The following is a 21,880-nucleotide window of genomic DNA, read 5'->3' as shown; positions in this document are numbered from 1 at the left end:
GGTCACCCAAGGGCGTAGATAATCTCTGGGTCCATTGTGATGGAACAGCAAGCTTGTGGTTTCCCATTTCGTTTCTAATCATTCAGTTCCTCTCCTCTTCCATTTCTCTGGTGGGGGTCAGGCTCATGAGATCTTGTGGGATTAACCCAGTTTTACAACCGGAGAGATGAAGTCCTAATGCCATGTGATTGTATTTTATTTCTGCATAGGTTCATAGGTTCATAAGGTTGGAAGGGACCTACAAGATCATCTAGTCCAACCATCCTCCTATCACTGTCCCTACCCAAGTACTAAATCAAATCCCTCAGCACCTCATCTAAACGCTTCTTGAACAGCGCTAGGGATGGTGCCTCACCCACCTCCCTAGGCAGGCCATCCCAGTGCCTGACCACTCTTTCAGAGAAAAAATGTTTCCTCAGGTCTCATCTAAACAGAGCACAGTGTTTATTACACAATACATTCACCATCCAAAAGATAAATAAATATGGAGGTGTATTTTTGTTTGGAAATTGGCTGCTTCTTTCCATCTAGGGCCAAAAGAAACTTCTCTTACCATAGGTTGTCATGTAAAATTGAGTAACATCTTAACCCAGATATAGTCTGGAAAATAATTTATAGGACGCTGTTGGAAACTCTGTACTTAATTTTGCCAAATTTTTTGGTTTAACTGCAAATTTTGACGTGATCTGAGTCTGATTTCAGCTCTCCAAAGGGCTTTGGGCAACTTGGTCTGGTGGGACGTGTCCCTGCCTATAGCAGGTGGGTTAGGACTAGATGATCTCAGAGGTCCCTCCCAACCCATTCTGTATGAGATGATTGCTGGTCAGTCACTGTGGGATCCAGGTACAAACCCAGCACAGAGCTGGAAGTGAGGAGCTGATGCTTCTTAAGAAGTTTGGGCCATAAGCTCGGTGTTTCCTGCTGAGATGGGGCTTCCAGCAGTGACCCCCATCTGTAGCACAGAGGTACAGCAGATGGGGAAAACAGCAGATATTTTGGCTGAGCCTTAAATCTCAAAATGAAAATAGGGTGTTTGAGTGTGGTGCATTGAGTGAAGAGTGGTAAGTCTGGGAGACTTCAATGACAGATAATGCCCTTCCGGGTGGGTAAAAGACCATCACAGATATGCTGCGTGTGGTGCCCCGTCTCCTAAAGCTTTGGGATTGGGTTGCTGCAGGAGAGCAGCTCTGTGACTCTTATCTGTCAGAAACAACAGCATCTTTATGGTAACTGGACACCCAAGCAAAGTCTTAAAGTTTTCAGCCCTCCTGCACCAGCATGACCACTAATATATTTTTTTTAGTATCTTTTTTCCACGTTTTATAACTTGTGCTTTAGCATAAAATTGGAAGCATGATCCAATTGTGTAGGAAAATTAATTTCCTTGAATTGAAGAAGCAATCTACTTGAGACTCTTTAATGATTAGATGGTAACTGTGCACTGAAGAAAGGAAGACCATTAACGTAACTTAATAGACTAGGATAAATGTTTTCCCCTGTATCTTCTTCATCTTTATTTAGAGATTCATGCTGAGGATATTTCATAAAAGCTGTTCTTCTTGACCTTCTGTCACTTGCAGTATAGAGCAGCCAACAGAAATAATGGCAAGGATCTAACAGCATGGATCTCTGGATGCAAAACCAGTAATTGTGCTAAACATTTCTGTTCATCCTTTTCTGCCAAATTCTGCTTTTCCTTCCTCATTAAAGCGAGCACAGCTATCGGGACAAGTAAATGCACTGAGCTGAGCTGAGCTGTGTGATTTTTAAAAACAAACTGTGTTAATGCTTTTAATTAAGGGGCAGAGGAACAAGAGGCTTTATCAGCTCTTTGTCTGCAGGCCATAATTTCGTGGTGGATGGGCTATCTGTTATTGTAAACGTCCACCTTTTTGAAGGATTTATTGCAAAATCAAATGGTGTTTTTATTTAAATAGTTGAGCATTGCATGATTCTCATTTATTTAATATGGAGGCATTGTTACAAAGAAGAATGTAGCACTTAATTTGTATTGCTTGAGGGACCTCGGATCCGCTCGGGAGCGCTGCTTTGCATGCTCCGTGCTATCATTTGTGGAAAGCAATGCGCAGAAAAATGAAGAGGAGGAAAATCTGAAGGTGAAGTTGCAAAATCCCCATCAGGTTTTTTCTGTGAGCATTTCTGAAAAGATCAGTGACTCTTTGGTCTATAAAGAGAAGGTGTGTTGCAAAATAATGATGGAAAAAAGCTTTCCTGGGTGGCACTCGAGGGCAGGAGTTGCCAGTTTGGAGTTCTTTTTAATGCCCCTTTCCAATTTGTGTTTTCAGAGTCTGGTGACAGCATGGCCAACTCCTACAACTGGTGATTTTTCAAATGTTGTTGAAAAATAAGATTATTTCATTTGTACTGGTAAGCCCCTTTGGCTGAGAGGTTATCTTTATGTTGTCAGATGCCACTGTGGCACATATTATGAGTGAGCTGGGGCTCCCCATCCCTACCGAGTCGAGCTCCCACACTCAACTGCTGAGGGTCATCCAGCAAACCTTGCTGACCTGGTGGTGAGTTCCCAGTGCTCCAGATGAGGTCCCTCTGTCCACCACGTCTGTTCCCCATGGGCTGGGTTGTGGCTGCTCTGTGTAAAACCAGAGCAACTCAGCCTTCTGCTTAATTGCAGCAGGTGATCTAGGATAATGGAGCTATTAGATTTGGCATCCCTAATGTGCTTATCGTTTCAGAAGGAATTGTTTCTACTAATGGCAGTTAACTTGCCACAAATAAAGCAGGACAATGGAAATCTTAAGCACTGGAGTGGCAGCGCATCATGAAGCATTACATTGCTTATTGGAAGGAAGAGTGAGCTGGCTGTCAGAGACAAAATCCATTGGAAAAACCCCTCTGATGGATTCCTATGCTGACTCTTAATATGGCAACAGCATTCAGCTGCTCTGCCAGTCTGTTGAAAGTATTAATACGCCTATAAATAATAATATTTAAGTGGCTAGAACTCTTCATCCATGGCTTCTCTGGCAGATGTGTCTGTTTCATGCAGTACGGATGGTAGGGTTGAGCACGGGCCTGATCCTGGGAGCCACATTTGGGTGTGTTTGAGGATGCTTTCCCCCTCTGCGGTCACTGGCTGCTTGGCTTGGCCTTCAGTGTGCTACACAGCCCACGAGCTGTGCTTTGAGCCAGTTTTTACTATCTGCCGTCCTGTTGCCTCCTTTCTACCTCAAAACCCAAGTTTCCTCAAGGAATCACACATTTCTAAGTGAATACGAGTTGCAGACATGCACGCTACCCCTTACCATGCAAGTGTTCTCCAGGCTGCTTGAGGTAGGTGTCTCAGACTGCAGAGCTGATGTCTCTGATGTCCTGTATGGTTCCGTCTGCTTGAAGCAGCACTGTTTCATTTGCTTCACATAGGTATGAGGGATCCTGAGAAAATGGCAGTACCTTGGCAAGCCTTTAACCTGCAGAATTCCTCATCTCCTCCTTGCTGATCCCTCCAAGTGGATCCTTATGTTGTTGGGTTTTTTCTTTTTTGTTTGTTTTCTTATAGGTTCATAGGTTCATAAGGTTGGAAAGGACCTACAAGATCATCTAGTCCAACCATCCTCCTATCACTATCCCTACCCAACTACTAAATCAAATCCCTTAGCAAAGCATCCCTTTGTTTTTTTAACAGCATGTTTTCAAACGAAAGCAAGTTAAAGGGGAAAATGGCTTTTATATTCTGTTTTCATACAGGAAATATCCTTGGGGGTAAGCTCTCTGCATACCATAACCACAACAGATTAGTGTATCCCCAAGCAGCAAGGGCATAATGATACGGTTTTGTTCAGTGCCGTGCTCTGTAGCAAAGTGTAATTTTACAGACAGGGTCACAAGTGTTTAACCACTCACAAAATGCCCCCAAACACGATCTCAGCTTGCAGAGATCAGAACAGCATCCTCCTCTCAGGGAAGCTGTATCGGATGGAGATGTGATCCAGCATTTTGCAAAGCACAGAGGGAGGACTGGTTTATGTGCATGTGGCAGCAGGGGTGCTTAGTAAACACCACCATCTACCCTGTCCTTGAAATTGCATGCTTATTATAAATTAACCCCTGACACTGAGTTTTTCAGTCTTTCTGCTATTACACTGATGCCATGGATAGTGGTAGAATTTCTCTTTTTTTTCTGTTATTTTCCTTGCCTGGGCACTGCTTGGCTGCACCTGCAGAGGTGCGAGCTGGAGGGCACGGGGCTTCACAGGTGAATGGGAGAACTTCATCTCAAGCCAACCTAGGGCACTGTAGGTATTGGTGGAACTCAGCAAAAGGCACAGCAATGTTTCTGCAAACAGCCATCCTCAGTTTTTTATGGATTTGCTTCATTTTTCATGCTCTTCGATGGCTGGTAGCAGCACCTTCACAATGTATTATAAAGATCCTAAGTAGAAACCTATTTTCACAAATACTAATACCTGTCCTGAAGTCTACTCTGTTACTAGATGTACTGGAAGGAAGAAAGATGAAGAGAATAACAGTATTTTATTTCCTTCTTGTATGAGGGAATGGAAGCCCAAAGATGGTCCCTTTGGTCCACTGATGATGGAGAACTATCACTGATCTGTTGCATTTCTGTTGTTTTGTGTTTCGTACAGGACGCCAGCGATGATCGGTTGCTCCTTTGTTGTGCACAGGAAGTTCTTTGGAGAGATTGGGCTTCTTGATCCCGGGATGGACGTGTATGGAGGGGAGAACATCGAGCTCGGCATCAAGGTTTGTGCCACAGCTGTGAGCAAAAGCTCACCTAGCGTTGGAACCAAAAGCAGAACTTCAGCAAGTTAGCCTAAACAGTTACTACAACATTTTAGGAAGGCTGAACATTGGTTTGTTTTAAAGGATTTTTATTTTAGCTTAAAGATGACAATGACTTGATTTTAGGGGTGAGAGCATTTCTGGGGGGGCAATACAAACAGGCCTTGGTCAAGTTGTCACATTGGTTTGTCTAAGTCATAGATATCTTAAGTATCAGCTGTTTTATCGTGTGTCTTAGGGAGGCAGTGGGACTCTCATGAGTCTCCCAAGGAGACATGGTGCCTGAAAATACCATACAAGCATTTAGCAGTTGCAGATGAAGTATATTCTTAAGCAGGCAAAGCATACTTTTAAAAGTGAAACACTAATAGCCATGTTTTTAGAGCTTCCTCAGTAAATCCACAAGGCATTCCTCATTTCTGCATCTACAGTGACAACATCACTTGATTACTGTGTAAAATATTAGATGGGGTTTAGTGATTCAAATGTGTACATCCAGTGAAGTGATTCTTAAGCAATGAATTCAGTGTTCAGAAGCAACTTGGGATGGAAAAGTCTGTGGAGGTTTTTGCAGGCATGGTTTAGAGTATGGTACTTGTATGTTAACAGGCTGATAGGCAGAGACTTGAGACTTACAGCTGGAAAATTGAATTGACTGTGCTGTTGTAAAAATGAAAAATCATTGTTCAGTTCATAGATTTACCAGAGGATATTTACTTTGCTGGCAAATCAAAAGAAACTTAAAAAATCTATTGTTATTGGCTACAGGGAGCAATAATCTCACTTAAACAGGGGAGTAGAAATTAAAGGCTTTAAATATGCCACATAGCTCTTCTCCATATGAAGTAATTATTGTACATCATCATGCAAGTCGCTTCCTGGGTCTAGAGAGATCTGACTCCAAACTAAGCTTCTCTTGTGACTATCCTAATTTGTTTATCTATGGGTTTTTTTAATATCATCACTGTGGAACTAGTCTTCTCACAATTAATAATTTAACCCATCTGTTAGGTTTTGGGGGGATTTCATGGAAGGTTGGCTTCTTAACTAGAAAAATAAGATGATGTCTCAGGGACAACTGGTGAACATATGTCGTCTTCTTTTTCACGTGCTGAACTTTTTAGAACCATGCAGTAAACATCCTTTTGGAAAAAAAGATAATCCCTTTCTTCCTCCCTTCCCCCTCTCTCAGGGGGGGAGACTCTCCCAGGCTTGTGTTTGCAGCCTGTATGCTTCCCTGCTTCTTGCACACGCATGCATTGTATGTTCTGAGCAAGACTTTAAAAATACTGGTGGCTTTGGTAGCCAGAATATTTAGGAAATCCACCTTTTTAGGCAGTACGTTTTCAAACATCCCTGAGCTTTTAAAATCAGTACAGGTGACTTACTTGGGCAGGCAGGAGTTGTTGGCACAGAAATCCCACTTAATGTGTGTTGGCCATTGTAAGGTAGCTCATGTGGAGGGAGAGCTCCCATAGGTGCTGTGTTTGCAATTGCCAGATATTTTGAGTTCTGCTTTACAGTTAGATCTCAGTTATAAGTAGCTTACCCAAGGCTAATCGTCAGCTATAAAAGGAAACAGAATTGTTGTGGTTTCAAATTGAACTCGGGGTGTCAGATGGATTTAGCTTTTTCTGGTCGTCCTGCGGCTCAGAGACAGTCAGCCCTTCCCCACATGCCTGCAACCTGCCATGGTGGGGTCTGTAACAACTATCTCACGTTATCAGTAACGTGCCACTCTGATGGAATCAAATCTTTTTCTAAAGGTTCAATTTGAATATAAAATGTCGAGGCTTTTAAGGCTTTTTTGGTTTGTTTGCTTTGGCTGTAGTCAGAGAAGCAATTTGGTGCTTCCATGTTTGTTGTAGCGATTCTTGGATGAAAAATATGTGCAGAAAGGATTTATTTTTGTTTTTGATGGTGACGCAAATTCCATTCTGAGAATCATGGCAATTTTGAAAACATTATTCTCGTATTAAAAAAAATGCTCAAAGAACAAAAATGAGATAATAAACCTGTTAGGGCTCTGAGAACAAAATTGAAAAATGACATTGTTTTAGGCAAAAACACAAGGTTTTTGCTAAATGTTAGCATAATTTTTCAACGCTAAAATTAAAGGTAAGTAATCTGAATAGAAACTGCAACAAATAATTGAGGAGGTTGGAGTGTCCTAACCTCCAGGGGCCAAGGCTTGATAGCACACAAGAGTCTCATTAACATATAACTTCTGTATTACATCTTTGCGTGGGGGAGTATTTGTAGATCGCGCTTTCAGTTGCTGATTTCAGTCAGCTCAATGAGAACATTTCTGTGTGAGCTACTTAAAAAACCCAAACCCCATTACTCACGTTCATGAAGTAGCTCCGGGCTTACTGCTGTCCCTTACGTGCTGGGGAGCACCCTTGGGTTGCTCAGTTAATAATAAAGCCATTAAGCATGTTGTTGCCGTAGGCAAATTCTTGTTCTGCTCACGGGGTAGCTTTGGCCCTGACACGGGGAACATGTTGTTCTTTGTATTACTGTATTTTCTTTTATCACACTGGAGTGTCTCCAGAATGCTGTGCTTATTCTCTCCTCATCCCCGATGTCCACTACTTCACTTTCTGAGGCAGAATCAACTCTAATTACCCTTTTCTTGGCAGAGAGCGCGCAAGTCTTTGCTAAGCAAGGCGTTGTAGGCTAATATTTCAATAGAGAGATTTTCAACACTTTTCTTTTTTCCAAAGTGTGCCTTGAAATCTAATTACAAGAGCACTGGGTCTTTCTTACTGCATTGACAGCCACAAGGACCAAGTGTTCAATCAACCTGTCCATGAGCTGATGACTCCCAACAGCAGAGCATTTGTGGAAACCTCCTTGTGCCTGTGACTGGGTAAGGCTGCCGAGTGCATGGAGTCCACACAGAACCTCCTGAACCACTCCTGGAGCAACATAAGGCCATTCCTGATCAGTTGGGGAAGGATGGAAGAAGATTTGCTCTTTTCTCCTAACGTCATAGAATGGGATTGGAGTGAAGTCATGCTTCATCTTTCTACATCTCTTGGGGTGTCCCCTACCCATGGCAATGTGGCTTTTAACTTGAGGATACTTTTCATTTCATTGCAGTAAGGATGTGACACATAGGATTTTGTCTCCGATTTGTATTGGTGGAATATGTAACTTCAGTTTCCTGCTGTGAAATGTCTGTAGCTTTCAGGCAGACTCATGTCTGTTCAGAAGGAGCTAAAAAGCCCTAACATCTCCTGAAAAATTGCCGTGGCCCCCATCACTGACCCGGTCTCAGTCTTGCTGCAAGAGTATGGAGGCATAGCATCATAGAATCACTCAGGTTGGAAATGACCTTAAAGATCATTGAGTTCACACAACTCTAACAACTCTCCACTAAATCATGTCCCTGAGCACCACATCCAAAGGGTTTTTAAACACATCCAGGGGTGGTGACTCACCCACCTCCCTGGGCAGCCTATTCCAGTGCTTAACAAACCCTTTCTTTAAAGAAGTGTTTCCTGATATCCCTGTAGCACGTACCCTGCCCCAGGCCCAGAGTTAATAACTGCTCTCCCAAATCCAAACTTTCACCCAATCTCTTCAACCCATTGCTTCACTAAGCAGGTTTCTCCCCTTGTTTTGTGAACCTGCAGCCCGGTTCCTATATCTTGAAAGCATTGGTGCATCCCTGGGTCCCCACTGGCACAGTTTGTCCATTTTGACACAGGGCCTTCTCTGACCTCCTCCTTTCGTTGGAGGTTTTTATTTGATTTTAAGCCTGTTTGTGGCCATGGCTCTCAGTGACTGAATGGTGATGCAGGCAGACTGCTGTTGCAGCATCTCTCCTCTTCTCTGCACAAAGGGTTTCATGGATTTTCATGGTTAGTCACAGACATTCGCTAAAGATGCTCCGTAAAATTGCTGGTGTCTGTGTGAATAAAGATGCAAATGGCTATTGCCTGACTGTTGCCATGATTTCAAGCCTGGGACAGGTTACAAGGTTATTCTCAGAGTGTTCTGTGCTACTGTCGTGCATTGCTAATTAAACTCATTTGAGTTGTCTTTCAGAGATTAATTTAATCAATAAGGATATTATTACTCCTTTGATGGTATCATTTGTGCGAATTGTCACTTGAAGAAAGCAATTAACTGAGAATGCTTATTAGCTGATCCATCCCACACCTTATTTGTATAGTAGGAATCGATTATTGAATTCATTAAGAAAAGCACAATCCACGGATCCCTTTGAGGTTTAGTGACTGACTTGAGCTACATTTTATTATGAATTTTAAATTGTCTGAAGCTTGGGTTGGGTTTTTTAAACCAATTTCCAGAGGAAGAGAACAGCATGCCCCCTTGTATTCCAGGCCTTTCCCTCAGATTTGTCATCTACGTTCACCAACCCAGTCCCGGTGCCCTGTGGGGTAAATAACTCCCAAGGATGGTACTTCACAATAAAATAGTATGGATGATGGTATATTTTAAGTAGTTCTATATAGATAGGATACAAATAATACAAAAGAGAAGATGGCTCACCTTCAGGATGTCAAGGCTCACAGGGGACTCCACACAGGAGGAGAAGAGATCCTTCCCTGGTGGTGGTCAACCCTTAAATGGGGTTTGGGAGAGGTGGAGCCAGGCTCCACCCCCTCCACTCACACAGGTATATCACCTCCACCTGTGCCCCATGGCTGACTCGGTGCTCACCTCAGGTGACCAATCAGTGGTTCAGGCCGCAATTCAGCAGTTCTCATACATGCCCCCAGACCAACAGTTGTGTCAACAGAACAGGCAGAGCTGCACCCCTGTGTAGATGTAAGGGCTGAATCATCGAGCATGGAGAAGCAAATGGGCACAATGAGGGCACTGAGCACGTTGTTGTTAGGGGTGGTTTCCTTAATTACCAGACTTTCATCCTGCAGCTGCTTAGTCACCTAAGTAACCCCATTGCACTGGCAGTGACACTGATCCTCTCCCAGAGGGCACGGTGCCTGTGCACCGTTTCATCTTTTGGAAACTCTTTAGATTAAATAGCCTTTTAATGTACAAAGGTTCTTTTGTCTTTTTCATCCATGAAGGAGCCCGTTTTGTTTACACAAGTGTGATTATTCATTTGCTGAAATGTTGAGAGGGTCAGGCCCCTCAGATGCAAAAAAAAGGAGAGCCATCAAACAGGAATACTTAAGCTTCTCAGGGGAGCTTGGCTTTTTCTGCATGTGTTTTCCATAAATATATCATTGTATCTTTTTATTAAGAATATAGGTAGGGTATTGAGAGCAAGCAGTTCTTCTTTGGTGGATGCCCTGTCCATGGAGACATTTGAGGTCAGGCTGGACCAGGCTCCGAGCACCTGACCGATCTGTAGATGTCCCTGTTCATTACAGGGGAGTTGGACAAGGAGGCCTTTAAGGGTCCCTTCCAACTCTAATGATTCTATGATTGCACTGTCATAGTGTCTGTAGCTGTGATGGCCCTGGGACTGTGTGAAGGAAAGGCAACCTGTACCCAGTCCAATGGGAGGCAGAAAATATTCTCCATGTGAAGGCAGGAACAGAGGAAGGGCATCGTGAGAAAGCACCTTCTGTTTTTTTGTTTTCCTTCTCTTAATCTGAATGTTCTCAAACAGGCTTTTTCAGCTTGATGGGAACAACAGTTCCCCACATCTTCTTCTGTGATGTTGTGCACATCTCTGAAATGGATGAGTTGTAGATGCAAGTGTACCAGGGAGCACAGGAACGGATGGATGTTTGATTGGGTTTTTACTTGCATGAACCTAATACTGAAATAGTTAGTGCCTGTCAGAGTCTGAAAATACACCTGGTTGGGATGGAATTTATTTTTATAGCACCGACCAAATGTGCAGACATCCAATATCGGGTACCACGCTTTGACTCTGGGATGTGTGCTTACTGGTGTCTTTCAAAATGTGTTTCACTGGGGCTTTTTCTTTGATCATCCTCAAATACCTCCCTTTCAGTTCTGCTGATTAATGCATTAAAGTCTGGGTGCAGACAGAGATAGCTCGCAGCAGGCAGCACCTGAAATCCTTTTTGAGCCGCCCTGTCCATCAGTGCAGGAGTGTGAATTACGGCATTTCTCTGGTGCAGGATGGGGGTTTGGTCAGGTCTGGCAGATCTGTGCTGATACTTTGCTGCATCTTTTATCACTTTGAAAAATAGAAGGCTGAAAAGCATGTAATTTATTCATAAGGCTTTATTAGGCTTGTGAGGGTTTGCTGAGATGCAGTAGTTGGGCTTGAATCAAGTTTCTCATGATGTAAAGGGTTTTTTTTCCTGTCTGCACCTAATTTCGCTGAGATTGAACTACTCATGAAGTTACACAGGTGGCAGCAAATGTCTTTTTGGGAATGTGGGGGGACAGATTGGACCAATGACAATCTGACTTATAGATGGGTTTTGATGTGAGATGTCTCCCAGGCTTTTTTCTGTGGAGCTGCAGGAGGTGTTGGCACATTGACTGCCATGATTCTGGTTGCCTTTGGCTGGTTGAATGCTTTGGGGTTATGTTACCAGGTATCTGTTGCTTACCTGAAGAGTATGTACTGTTTGAATATCCCCTCTCTTTTGAAATTTTGGGGAATTTGTACTGAAGAAGCCCCAACTTCACAATGGTGGTTGGATGCTGATGATGCAGTGAAAGCATCGGTGGTGGGGGTACTCAGGTGGGGCAGTGGCAATAGGGGAAGGAGGGAGAGATCTTGCATTTGGGGCAGGACTCTGTTAGAAAAGCTAGAGGCATAAACCTTGGTGAAACCCTTGGTCTTCCAAGGCCTCAGGGAATCCTGAAGTGTAGGAAGCATTTAAAGTAACAAAAAGCCCTAAACCTGCCAACAATAGAAACTTAAGAGTAGCTTTTAGAAAGTATTTTATCAGCCAGGCACCAAAATCCACTTAGAAATTGAGGCTTAGGGCTCTTTCCAAATGAAAATTGAGTTAACTCAGAAGAAAGTAAGAGGCAGAGTAGGACTGACCTTGGTAAAGGTCTTAGAAACATAGCTTTAGAAATAGCGATATGCCAGTAATGCATTACCTTTGTGTATGGCCACGGACTGTTTATGTGTACCTGTATCCCTGCCAGAGAAGCTGATTTTGCTCTTCAGAGCGATTGTTGCGCGGTTGGAAGAAATATTACCACCACTGAACAATATCCAATCACCGCATGCATTTATTTTAAGAGCAGAAATCAGTACGAGTATGACTCCAGATCCTATGTTTGGCATTTTAGCTGTCAGCTCCGTATTTACTGTAGGTGCTTGAAAATGCTCTATAAGAAGCTCTGGTGTAGTTTTCCAAACTGTTCAAATGCTTTTTCATCAAACCTATCTCCATGGAGATGGAGCTGTATTTTGATTATTTCCTCTCTGGGCTCTAACCCTCACTCCTGCAGTGCTGACCGCTTCAGAGCTGCCCCTCCTTGGGGAAGGGAACTGCAGGCAGACCCCCGCAGTGCTCCTGCCTTTCTCTTTGCTCTTGATAGCAAATGATTTGTCATCCCTGCCTGTTACTGCTGATGGAGGGGGAAGGGACAGCTCTTTTCACCCCACTTGATTCTAGTGTTTTTACTGACAAGTTGATTTTTATGCCAGGAAGACACCGATCATCTTTACTGGGTAAGATGATAACTCTTTGCGTGCAATGAGCTGTGTGTTGTGAATGAGATTGACTGGCGGATGAAGAAATCCATTTTAGGACTCAGCCATGCCTTATCCCCCCTTGAAACTGGCAGGCATCAGCTTCCTACTGATTTTTCACAGGTCAGCGTTTGCCTCTGGCCAGCACAGTTAGGGATCTACCAGACCTTGATTTAATGCTGGAGAGGAACTGGAACCCGCCCTGAACATCCCGGGCCTGGGTGGAGAAAACCAGTGCAAAGAGCAGGCACAGCACTGCAGTAGCCAGCAGTGCTACTGCGAAGGCCTTGTGGCCATGGAGGCTCCTTGAGGCTCAGCAGTTTGATTTATTTATGCTTCTGAGAGAGAACATTGGTTGCCCCAACTGTGCTTTTGTTAAACATAGCCTTTTCTTGCTGTTATTGCCACTGAATTTGTCACAGTGGGATTTGGACCATGCTGATGGTGTCAGGTGAGACTGCTCCAGATGCTCTTGGGGCAATGTGCTTGCACTTTCCCCTATCCTAGTGCCTGGCACCTCCAGTATCCTCATGACAGGCTGTTGTTTTTTTCCTACCACATGCTGTGTTTCATGTGTGTGACATCTACCCTGCGAACCCTTTACGCTCTCACTTAGGGTTTCTGGATTTTCACTCTTCCCTGCTTGTTGCTCAGTTCCTGTCAGTATCCCCTCAAGACTCCAGGATCTCCAGGGAGGGATGCCTGGGCCTCTCTAGGTGAGGCAAGATGACTGCAGCACAGTCCCATTCAACTTTCCCCCGGCAGGAGGGATTTTCTGTCTGTCTGGGTGGGGGCACAACTAACATGTGGAATCCAGCTTTCACACATCAGCAGGCACATCAAGGATTGTGTGGGGCAGAGGCTTGTTTTGTTGTCATTCACCATAGGATGCCATGTGCCATGTCTGGGGTGAAGGCGTTGGCGTAGGTGAAATCCCAAGGCTTGGCATGGCTATGCTTTGGAGTTCACCCTCTGTTCTTGTACAGAAATGAATTACTTAACTCCTCTTGAGCAACAGTGATGGGCACGAGCAGCTAAAAAAGGTATTCCTTACCTTTCTAACTGATGTATTCTCCTCTGTACTGCAAGGCACATTGGTTTGCTTCTTTATGAGCCTCTTGGGCCCTGCTGAGTGGGAGCAGTTTGGGGCATCCCTTCTCATCCTCCCTCACATTTCCAGCAGTGAGTCATCTTTAATGGGGGGATGATGCATGAGCTGGAGCACTGCTGGCTCTGAGTGCCTGGTGGCTTCAGTCAGGAGCTGCTGAGGTGCAGCCAAGTTAAACCCCCTGAAAGCCAGTGTTAAAACATCTCTCCCCAGAGGACAACAGTCATTTAAGTATTTTTGGATCCCTGAAACAATAGTTGTCCTAAATCTGCTTTCTTCTTTCACCCTTGACTACACAAGGTGAGCAGCAGCACATTTACTCTGTGTGTGTGACTGTGATGTCTGGGGTATAAATTACCCCATAAAACAAAAAACAGGCTTGTGTCTTCCTAAGAACTGACTCCAAGCCAAACTGAACTTTGTCTTCTTATAAAAAGCACACTTGGGAAATACCAAGAGAGAAATTGACATGAAATTACACACCAGTAAATGAGGCTCATAATAAACTGAGAAGAGAAATGTTTTTTTTCGTCCCATTATGTTCATAAAGCTTTCAAAATGCTCCCTGTTCATCACAAGTGGGAAGGCAAGGTTAATCTTTTCTTTTCGTTTGTCCTTCCTTATGAGGAAGCCTCACTTGTGAGGCACTTTCTCGGGCAGTGGGATGCACTGGGCTCTTCCCTACGTCAAGCAGGTTCACACGTTGGGTTTATTGATCTCCGCAGTCTCTGGTGTGGAGGTGACCTCAGACCTTGGAGTGGTCTGATACCATCATCACTGTGGATGAGGTTAAACCTCTCTCTTTGTTCATTGTAGATTGTTCTACAGGCAGAAGGATTGTTCCTAGTAAAAATGTAACCAGTGCTGTTACGCTGCTGTGATTCTCAGCCAAAAAGCTTGTATCAAGAAATTCCCAACCAATTCCCAACCAATTCCCAACCAGTTCCCAGCCATCTCTGAGTGCATCCTTTGTCTCCATAAGGCTTTGCAGTCATCCTCTCTCAAGGACTTTCAGGTCAAACCCGTTGTTTTTTACAAACAAAACCACTGTTTTTGGAGAACCCCTGCTGCAATCACAGCCTCAGCTCTGAGCCATTCCAGTTGGATTCCATGTTCATCCAAACTCCTTGGCAGTGCTGAAAACGCTGAGTCAGCAGAAGATAATAAGTGACAACAAAAGCACTAATGAGAAAGTATTGTCCTAGCCCTGTAGCAACATCAGCTTCATGCCCAAATTAAGGAAGCCCTCTCTACCAGGGTCCTCTGTGCCTGCAAGTGCCCTTGTAGCATCCCATGTTTGCTGGAAGAACCTTCGAGCCCTCCTGGGCTTTCCCTTGAACATCTGAATTCATTTGAGGTTGGGATTGCTTTACATCACCTTCTTGTGTCAGCTTTTGCCAGGTGTGATGGGTTGTTTCGTGTTCATTGCCTGTCCCTCCAACAAAAAGAAATGTGATCCCACATGTTCGTTTGCCAGTCACCTGCCTCTGACCTTCTGCTTTCAGTGTTCTGGGCATCATTTGCTGTTGCAGCATGCAGTGAGTATGAAGCAGACGTAAAACACTCAGTATGAATGGTAATGCTTGGTCCAGGATCCTGCCCAGCTCTGAAGCTTTGCAGAAAGCTCTGGAAGGTCTCTTCTTCAGGCACATTGTGCTGTATCCAGCCTATGGCTTGCACTGACCAGAACAGATCCCACGTACTCAAGATTCTTTTGTTTTACTATATTCAGGGTAGTTTTTTAATATGTAAAGCATGGCTGAGATAGGAATTGGGTTGTCTCATGTGTTGCTTGTCTTTGGACTCTGGCAGTATTCATGGCAGCAGTGTGAAGGATCAGCTTATTTGGTCGTCATGTCAGAATGGTTGGCCCAGCTGTTCTGCAGCATTTTCAGTACATGCCAACTTGTGTGACTGCATCAGAGCATCAGGGGGAACAAAATTTTAGCAGAGTTCACTGGGACCTTATCATTTACTTCTTACAGCAGTTTGGGTAAATCTTCTCTTTCCTTCTGTGACCAGCAAAAGCCTGGAGCTGAACACACCTCCCTTGATGTGCTATTGCTTGAGACTTGCCCTATGCATCATGGAGAATAACAGTGGAAATAACCAGGTGTAATTTGTTTCCCAGTACATTTATCCTTCAGTATACTGTGTCCTTGTGCTCCGTGGTGGAGACCACAGAGGTGGTGCTCTGTGGGACTCATTTTGAACAGTGTTCACAGACATTGCTCCCTGCAGAGTGAGTACTATCACAGCAGTGAACTTTTTGCTTCCCCATGGTACATTTATTATTCATAGGAAGACAATCACCTCATAGATGATCTAATGGCTGAGGTGCACCACTGCTGTAATGCCCAAAGGGTGGTTAACCCCAGTAACACGGCGCAGTTTTCATTTATCTCCTTGACTTCAGGGTTTTCCCAGGAGCCCCAGGGCAATGGAAAATGTCACAGCTTGATGTCTGCCCTGCAAGCTGGTATTAAGCTGTCAGCCAGATCCCATCCTCAAGTTCTGTAAGGGTTCAGTTGTCTGACCAAAGCTTCCTTGGCTTTGCCTAAGAACTCAGACACTGAGCTATTAGATATCATGGAATGAAAGTGTGTATATGTGTCCTTTTTCCCCACACTAGGGCTTTAAGCAATACTTTCAGCATCCAATTTCTCGCCGAACTGCTTAGAAGCAGCCAGCGCAGGAAGCTGCTGAGGCCAATCATAGAGTAAAATGAAATTCCACCTTTGACAACACAGGCTGTGCTCCAGCAAATCACTCAGCTTCTAAGCACCTGGGAGTCTTCTTGATTTCTGTGGCAATATTGCTCCTGCTTAAAAGAAAGTGCTTCTTAAGTGCCTTTCTGAGCTGGGGCCCTCTGGAGCTGAACTTGAGCCATAAGGGTTAATATTTGCAGAATGAAATAGGCAACCTTATTTTGTTGGAGGAAAGCTCGTTGTTTATTTTTTCTTCCCTCCAAACAGTTTTCGTTTTATGAACTAATTAACTTGTGTAGCTTTAAAATACATGCACATCCTTCTTGGATTTTGTCATGTCTCACCACCTTCTGGGGAGTTATTTTGTCTTATTTGCACAGAAGGTATGAGAAGACACTGGGAAGTGAACTAACCTGTTTTCATTGAATGAATTTATACCTGAAGCTGCAATAACAAGCCTGTTATTTCATATTCATCTACAGGCCCCAAATACTTATTAATTAACCAAAGTACTGCTAGTGGGCATATGCAAATGAAGTGTCATCAATCAAGCCGAGATCACTTTCTTTTGCGTTTGTGCTTTATTGAGAAATACTGCTTTGTGCTGACTGCAGTTCCTCAGTATCAGATGTATGCTTTGAAGCTCAGTGCTGGGAACAAAAAGGGGAATGGAATCAGAATTTCCCAGCCCTGCAGAAACCGCTGCAAATAATGCAGCTCATAATGAAGAGTTCATATATAATCCTATAGAGGAGATACCAGGGCCTTGGGCACAGAGGACTCAGGTTTATTTTGTGGAATAGGGATTCCAATCTGGAAAGCCACAGAGTTAAACAGAGAGGGGTAATCAGATATGAGTTCGCATTTGAACTGTACCCAACTTCATGATAGAACAGGATTTCTAAGCCCACGGCTCTACTTTCCTAAGACTGAAGATCTTACAGCGCCCAAAGCAGCACGTGACAGAGGACTTCCTTCCCACAGTGCAGTGTTCTCTGTAGAAGGAAAATGATCCTTGGGGTTGTGACCTCTCCCTGCTCCTCAGTGGCCAGTACACTGAGTGGTGGGGATGCTCCAGGTACATCTGGTGTATCTCAGGGCAGCAGTCTCATCTCCGAACCACTGGGCACAGCAGCCTGCCTCCTCTGTATCATTTGTCTTATTTGTTGCTTTGGTGTCATTCAGGTATTGATTGTGCTGAGGGCTTATCAGTGTTTTTATAATTGCTTCTGAGGATGCATTTTGTTTGCTTTCCAAATGAAGCATCTAGGTTGGATATTAAATGGTGACCTCCTTGACTAGGTGCTGTAACTTAGAATGCTTAAGCAGTGCTAACATAAACCTTGCTGGCAAAGACATTGTGAGTGGTAGCTCTGTACTCAGTGCCTTTTCCATCTAGAGATGTTAACCCTCCACCGAAGGCAGATACCTGTCAGTATTCTCCTTCTAAGGGTGGGGTCCTGCAGCACAGATGTGTCTTTGTTAACACCAGGTGCTCTGTTTATCCATGATGCCTGCCCCCTTTGTCACCGCAGATATGGGAGAATGGATGAAGAGAAGTGATCCAAATCTCCAAGTGTGGAGCATCGTAAGACTTCCATTGAGTGTGTTGGTGGCATACATTCTGCCCTTAGTCCCTTGCAAGCAGTGAAGAAGTCCAGGAGAGCAGATCTGAAACAGGATGTGGAGATCAGCTGTCCACTTTTGGGCTGCTTTGCTTTGGCTGGCTTTGCACCTGTAGAGGCACAGACAAATGCAAAGAAGGTTTGCATCTGGAAATGAATTGTATCCACTCTCCTTCCTGGGATTTGGAGTTTAAAACCATACAAATGTACGTAATTGAATTTGTTCTCTTTTTACATGTCAGGGAAGTTTTTCACTGGGACAGTGCTGAGGTGCTGACACAGGCTGCACAGAGAGGCTGTGGATACCCCGTTCCCTGGAGGTGTTCAAGGCCAGGTTGGATGAGCCCTGGGCAACCTGGTCTAGTACTTGGTCTTGCAGTTGACAGCCCCACCTTTGGCATTGGGATGGAACCTGATGATCCTTGAGGTCTCTTCCAGCACAAGCCTTCTGTGCTTCTGTGAAAACACTACCTTTGGCCATTAGTACTTGAAATTCAGCGTGGGTTTGTAAGACTCTTGTTCCTCACTGGATTTTTCCAGCATCGGAAACCAGCCCTGGGCTTTGGCTGTGAGCTTATAGAAATCACTCCTTGTAGCTTTGGTTTCTGCTCAGCCAGCTCCAGATCCAGTAACATCTCACCATCCTGGTGAACTTGTATTTTGGCAAGCTTTGTTTTCTCTTCATCTGTGCTTCCCTGTGGCATCTCCAATGGATGCTTAGAGGTGATGAGTCACAGGAGATGACACATTTCTTCTGCCCCAGGGGCTCCTCTCTCGCCTGCTTTAATGGCCATCACAGATGTCTCCTTTCAACACAATTTGAAAAATCCAGAGCTGGAAAAATATGCAGAGCTCTCTGATCTTCCAGCTCTTGCACTGAATTATCCTGACAGCTTCCTAGCCCTCTTGTTCCCAAGAAGGACTTCCTGCAGCTTTACCCAAAGATATGAGCATCTGTGGCCAAGGGGCTGAAACCAGCAGAATTGCCAGGGCACCCAAAAGGGTCCCATACTCTCCTGTCAGAAAGTGGTATCACTTCCCTGCTGCTTTAGGTTAGTAATGAGCATACATAATCAGGGGATGGATCTTACTGACCTTATCTGTTTTACTCGTTGGCCAAAGATCAGCTGAATCATAGGATGGCTTTGGTTGGAGCAGACCTCAGAGATCATCTAGTCCCAATCTTCCTGCCACAGGCAGTGTTTCCACCCTCCAGCACAGGTTGGATCCCATCCAACCTGACCTTGAGCACCTCCAGAGATGGGGAATCCACAGCTTCTCTGGGCAACCTCTGCATCTGCTTGCAGGGCCCCAGTGTTGTCTGATGATGCGTCTCTAAATGGTTCTAAGGCTGTGAAGTAAAAGTGTCAAAATACCAAAATCTTAGCAATTCTTTAGAAAACAATCAGGACTGATCACCTCCTAGGAGTCTCAGTTACTCAGATTTGTGGGAACTGCAGGAGTACCAACCTTCTTAAGCAGGACATCTTAATGGTAATTTTTGCTGACAGTCAAAATACAGCCAAGTGAACCATTCAAAAAGCCTTTCAAAACTGTTCATTTACATCATCTGCTGATTTGGGAGTCAAATACATGGAAGAGTGTCTTGTCATGTCATACAAGAGTTCCGTTGTCTACTCAAATTATGTGAGAGGAGCAAACAGTTGCTCAGGGATTATCACTTGCACGATACAAGGAGAACATTCAAGAACACAGCAGGATGGTCAACTCCTCAGCTGAAACTACCATCCAGCAATTTATTTTCCTAATGTTTAAGCTCTACACTGACTAAATGGTCATCCAGAGCTGACTCTGGTCCCCAGTGCAAGCAGGAGGCTGTGGAGTTGAATTGCTGGTGAGCAAAACATCCTTGATAGAGATCTGTGCATCAGGCCAGAGAACTCAGCTGTATGTTCTGCTCAGATTTCAATTGGAAAGTTCATGGTATAGTGCTCTATGTGTGTAATGGATTTGCTTTGCTCTTTCTGTGACTTGCATAAGGGGAAAAATGTATTTATTGGTATTGAATTTAGAAGACCTGTACCATTTAAGAGGGAGATATGTTCAGCTGAAATGGAAAATTGTCAGTTTTGCAATCTTTGCAGAAGTTCTCTCAGCTTTTCTGACCAGGCTTCTGCAATGTGGTTTTAATGCAAGTCTTAAAAACCTGAATGCATAATAAAATGCCTATGGCATTTCATCATTTTCAGCTATCTTACTGTAACTGGTGTATATATCTAAAGGCAATCATTGCTGTAGAGGAGAGAGGAAGATGCAGAGAGGGTTTTAAATTTTGTAGATGTTGAAACATTAGAAGAGGGAACTGTAATGCTGATACACGATCAAGCTCTCTTTTTTCTTTCCTTCTCATAAAATTACATCTCTTCTCCTTTTTCTCCTAAAGTTGATGTGACTTTGAACGTGCAGCTTTGAGAAATAAAAAGATGAACGAAACAACAGGTATTGGTGAACTCCTGGTTTTATAGCAGCATTTGAAGTAGAGATTGATACTACGTGCGCCTCCAGCAGATGCACGCACCCCTTAGGGCCATTACTTGAACTGTAGATAAATTAATGTTATATCTGGTAGAGCTGTGAGTTCAGTTGTACTCATCTCGCTGCTGTAAATTAATGTAGATTTATTGAGACAGAGGAGAGTATTTGTTTGGTAGCTGTCGGAGACCTCAGCCAAGGCTGAAGATCTCTGGACATTGTGCTAGGGGAATGGTATTGCTTTAGCAGATTTTCTGGCTTAAGAGCAAATCTCAAGGATTCTTTTTTCCCTTGAATTTCCATATTTCAATTCCAGTTAAGAGTAAGTCCTGGAGCATTTTGAGGCCAGCTGCTTTCATTACTGGCAAGCATCACCGTAAAGGAAGGAGAGGACTTCATTGCAAATGAGCAGTGTGTAGTAGATTATTCTCGTTGAAAGCATTTAGCTCTTGGCAAATGTGTATCATGTAAATAGAGTAGACTATAAAGGGTATCTGATGATGTCTACTGAAGAGCATGAAAAGCCCATTGTACAAATGCTCCTGGTCATCACCTGGAAAGGTCTGTGGCTCTCAGGAGTAAACACACATGCGAGTTTCTCAATTAACACAGTTTTGAAGACATCTGGTACTTTAAATTGAGAAGTATTGTTAAGGGTGACACACATCTGCTGTACGTATGTGTACATATGTGCCCCACTGATTTCTCTGCCAGTGTTTGTCCATCCTCTTCATGAAGCACTCTGCTCTGACCGTTATTTGGGGACTTGGGGATGGATGCTGCTGGCTCTCTTTGTGAGCACCTTCTGGAAAGACCACTTCTTGTGCCAGTGGCAATTGGAGAGGCAGCAAATATGCAGGGATTTGCTGAGAAAGGAGTTGAGTGAAGCAAGAACTTCGCTGGGGCTGCCACATCTTGTCCATGCTGCATAGCTCAGGGCCCTGAGTCTGGGAAGGGAGGAATTTGAGTTGGAATGAAAGGGCAGTGGGTTAACAGGGGACTTGAGGAGGCTCTTGGCATGGGGAAAGATGCTGGTGGGTGACAATCAGCCTACAGCAGGGAGCAGGCTGGATGGGCTTTAAGGTCCAGGCTCACCAGACACAGGCTATTGACCTCTGCTAGCTTCACATCTCAGAATGTTCCCTTGAATTTGGCTGAAGGCAAAGAGAAGACTTCCTGAACGTTATCTCTGCTTGGCTTATTCAGGCGTCTTCCACCCCACGCTTCCATTCATTTTGCAGTGCTTGCCAGATCAGTGCCACTGTGGAAGCGTAGGGCTGTGGCCATGTGATGCAGCAGCTCCTTGTTGCAGGGTCTCCTCCTGAACCTTTCCCTGGAAAATCCTGAAGGGGGACGTGTCCTTTATAACGAGAAGAAGTGGTCCATCCTGCTGAACTCCTGCAGCGGGTGTTCGGATGGGCTGCACACCCATGTATGGGGTTGCTGAGAAGAGCTGCATCGTGCAGTCCTCATCCGACCTCTGTCTGTGTGTCCTCACTCCACAACGCCTGTGTGTGTTTATAGG

At 44.3% G+C, this 21,880-nt stretch overlaps 1 protein-coding gene across 1 annotated transcript in view; it reads left to right on the top strand.

The window, feature by feature from the left end:
• The window catches only part of GALNT17 (polypeptide N-acetylgalactosaminyltransferase 17), a 180,157-nt gene that overhangs the window by 108,745 nt on the left and 49,532 nt on the right, over positions 1–21,880 (top strand). The window contains exon 6 of the mRNA XM_065731702.1: positions 4,626–4,743. Coding sequence (XP_065587774.1) covers positions 4,626–4,743 — 118 coding nt within the window. The remainder of the gene's footprint in view (positions 1–4,625; positions 4,744–21,880) is intronic.

The sequence above is a fragment of the Cyrtonyx montezumae genome, unplaced genomic scaffold (assembly GCF_038088225.1).
Source record: "Cyrtonyx montezumae isolate F1298 unplaced genomic scaffold, pur_monq_1.0 scaffold_15, whole genome shotgun sequence".
NCBI lineage: Eukaryota > Metazoa > Chordata > Aves > Galliformes > Odontophoridae > Cyrtonyx > Cyrtonyx montezumae.
Note: the sequence above shows the minus strand (reverse complement) of the source record. Positions and strands in the feature narration are given on the sequence as shown.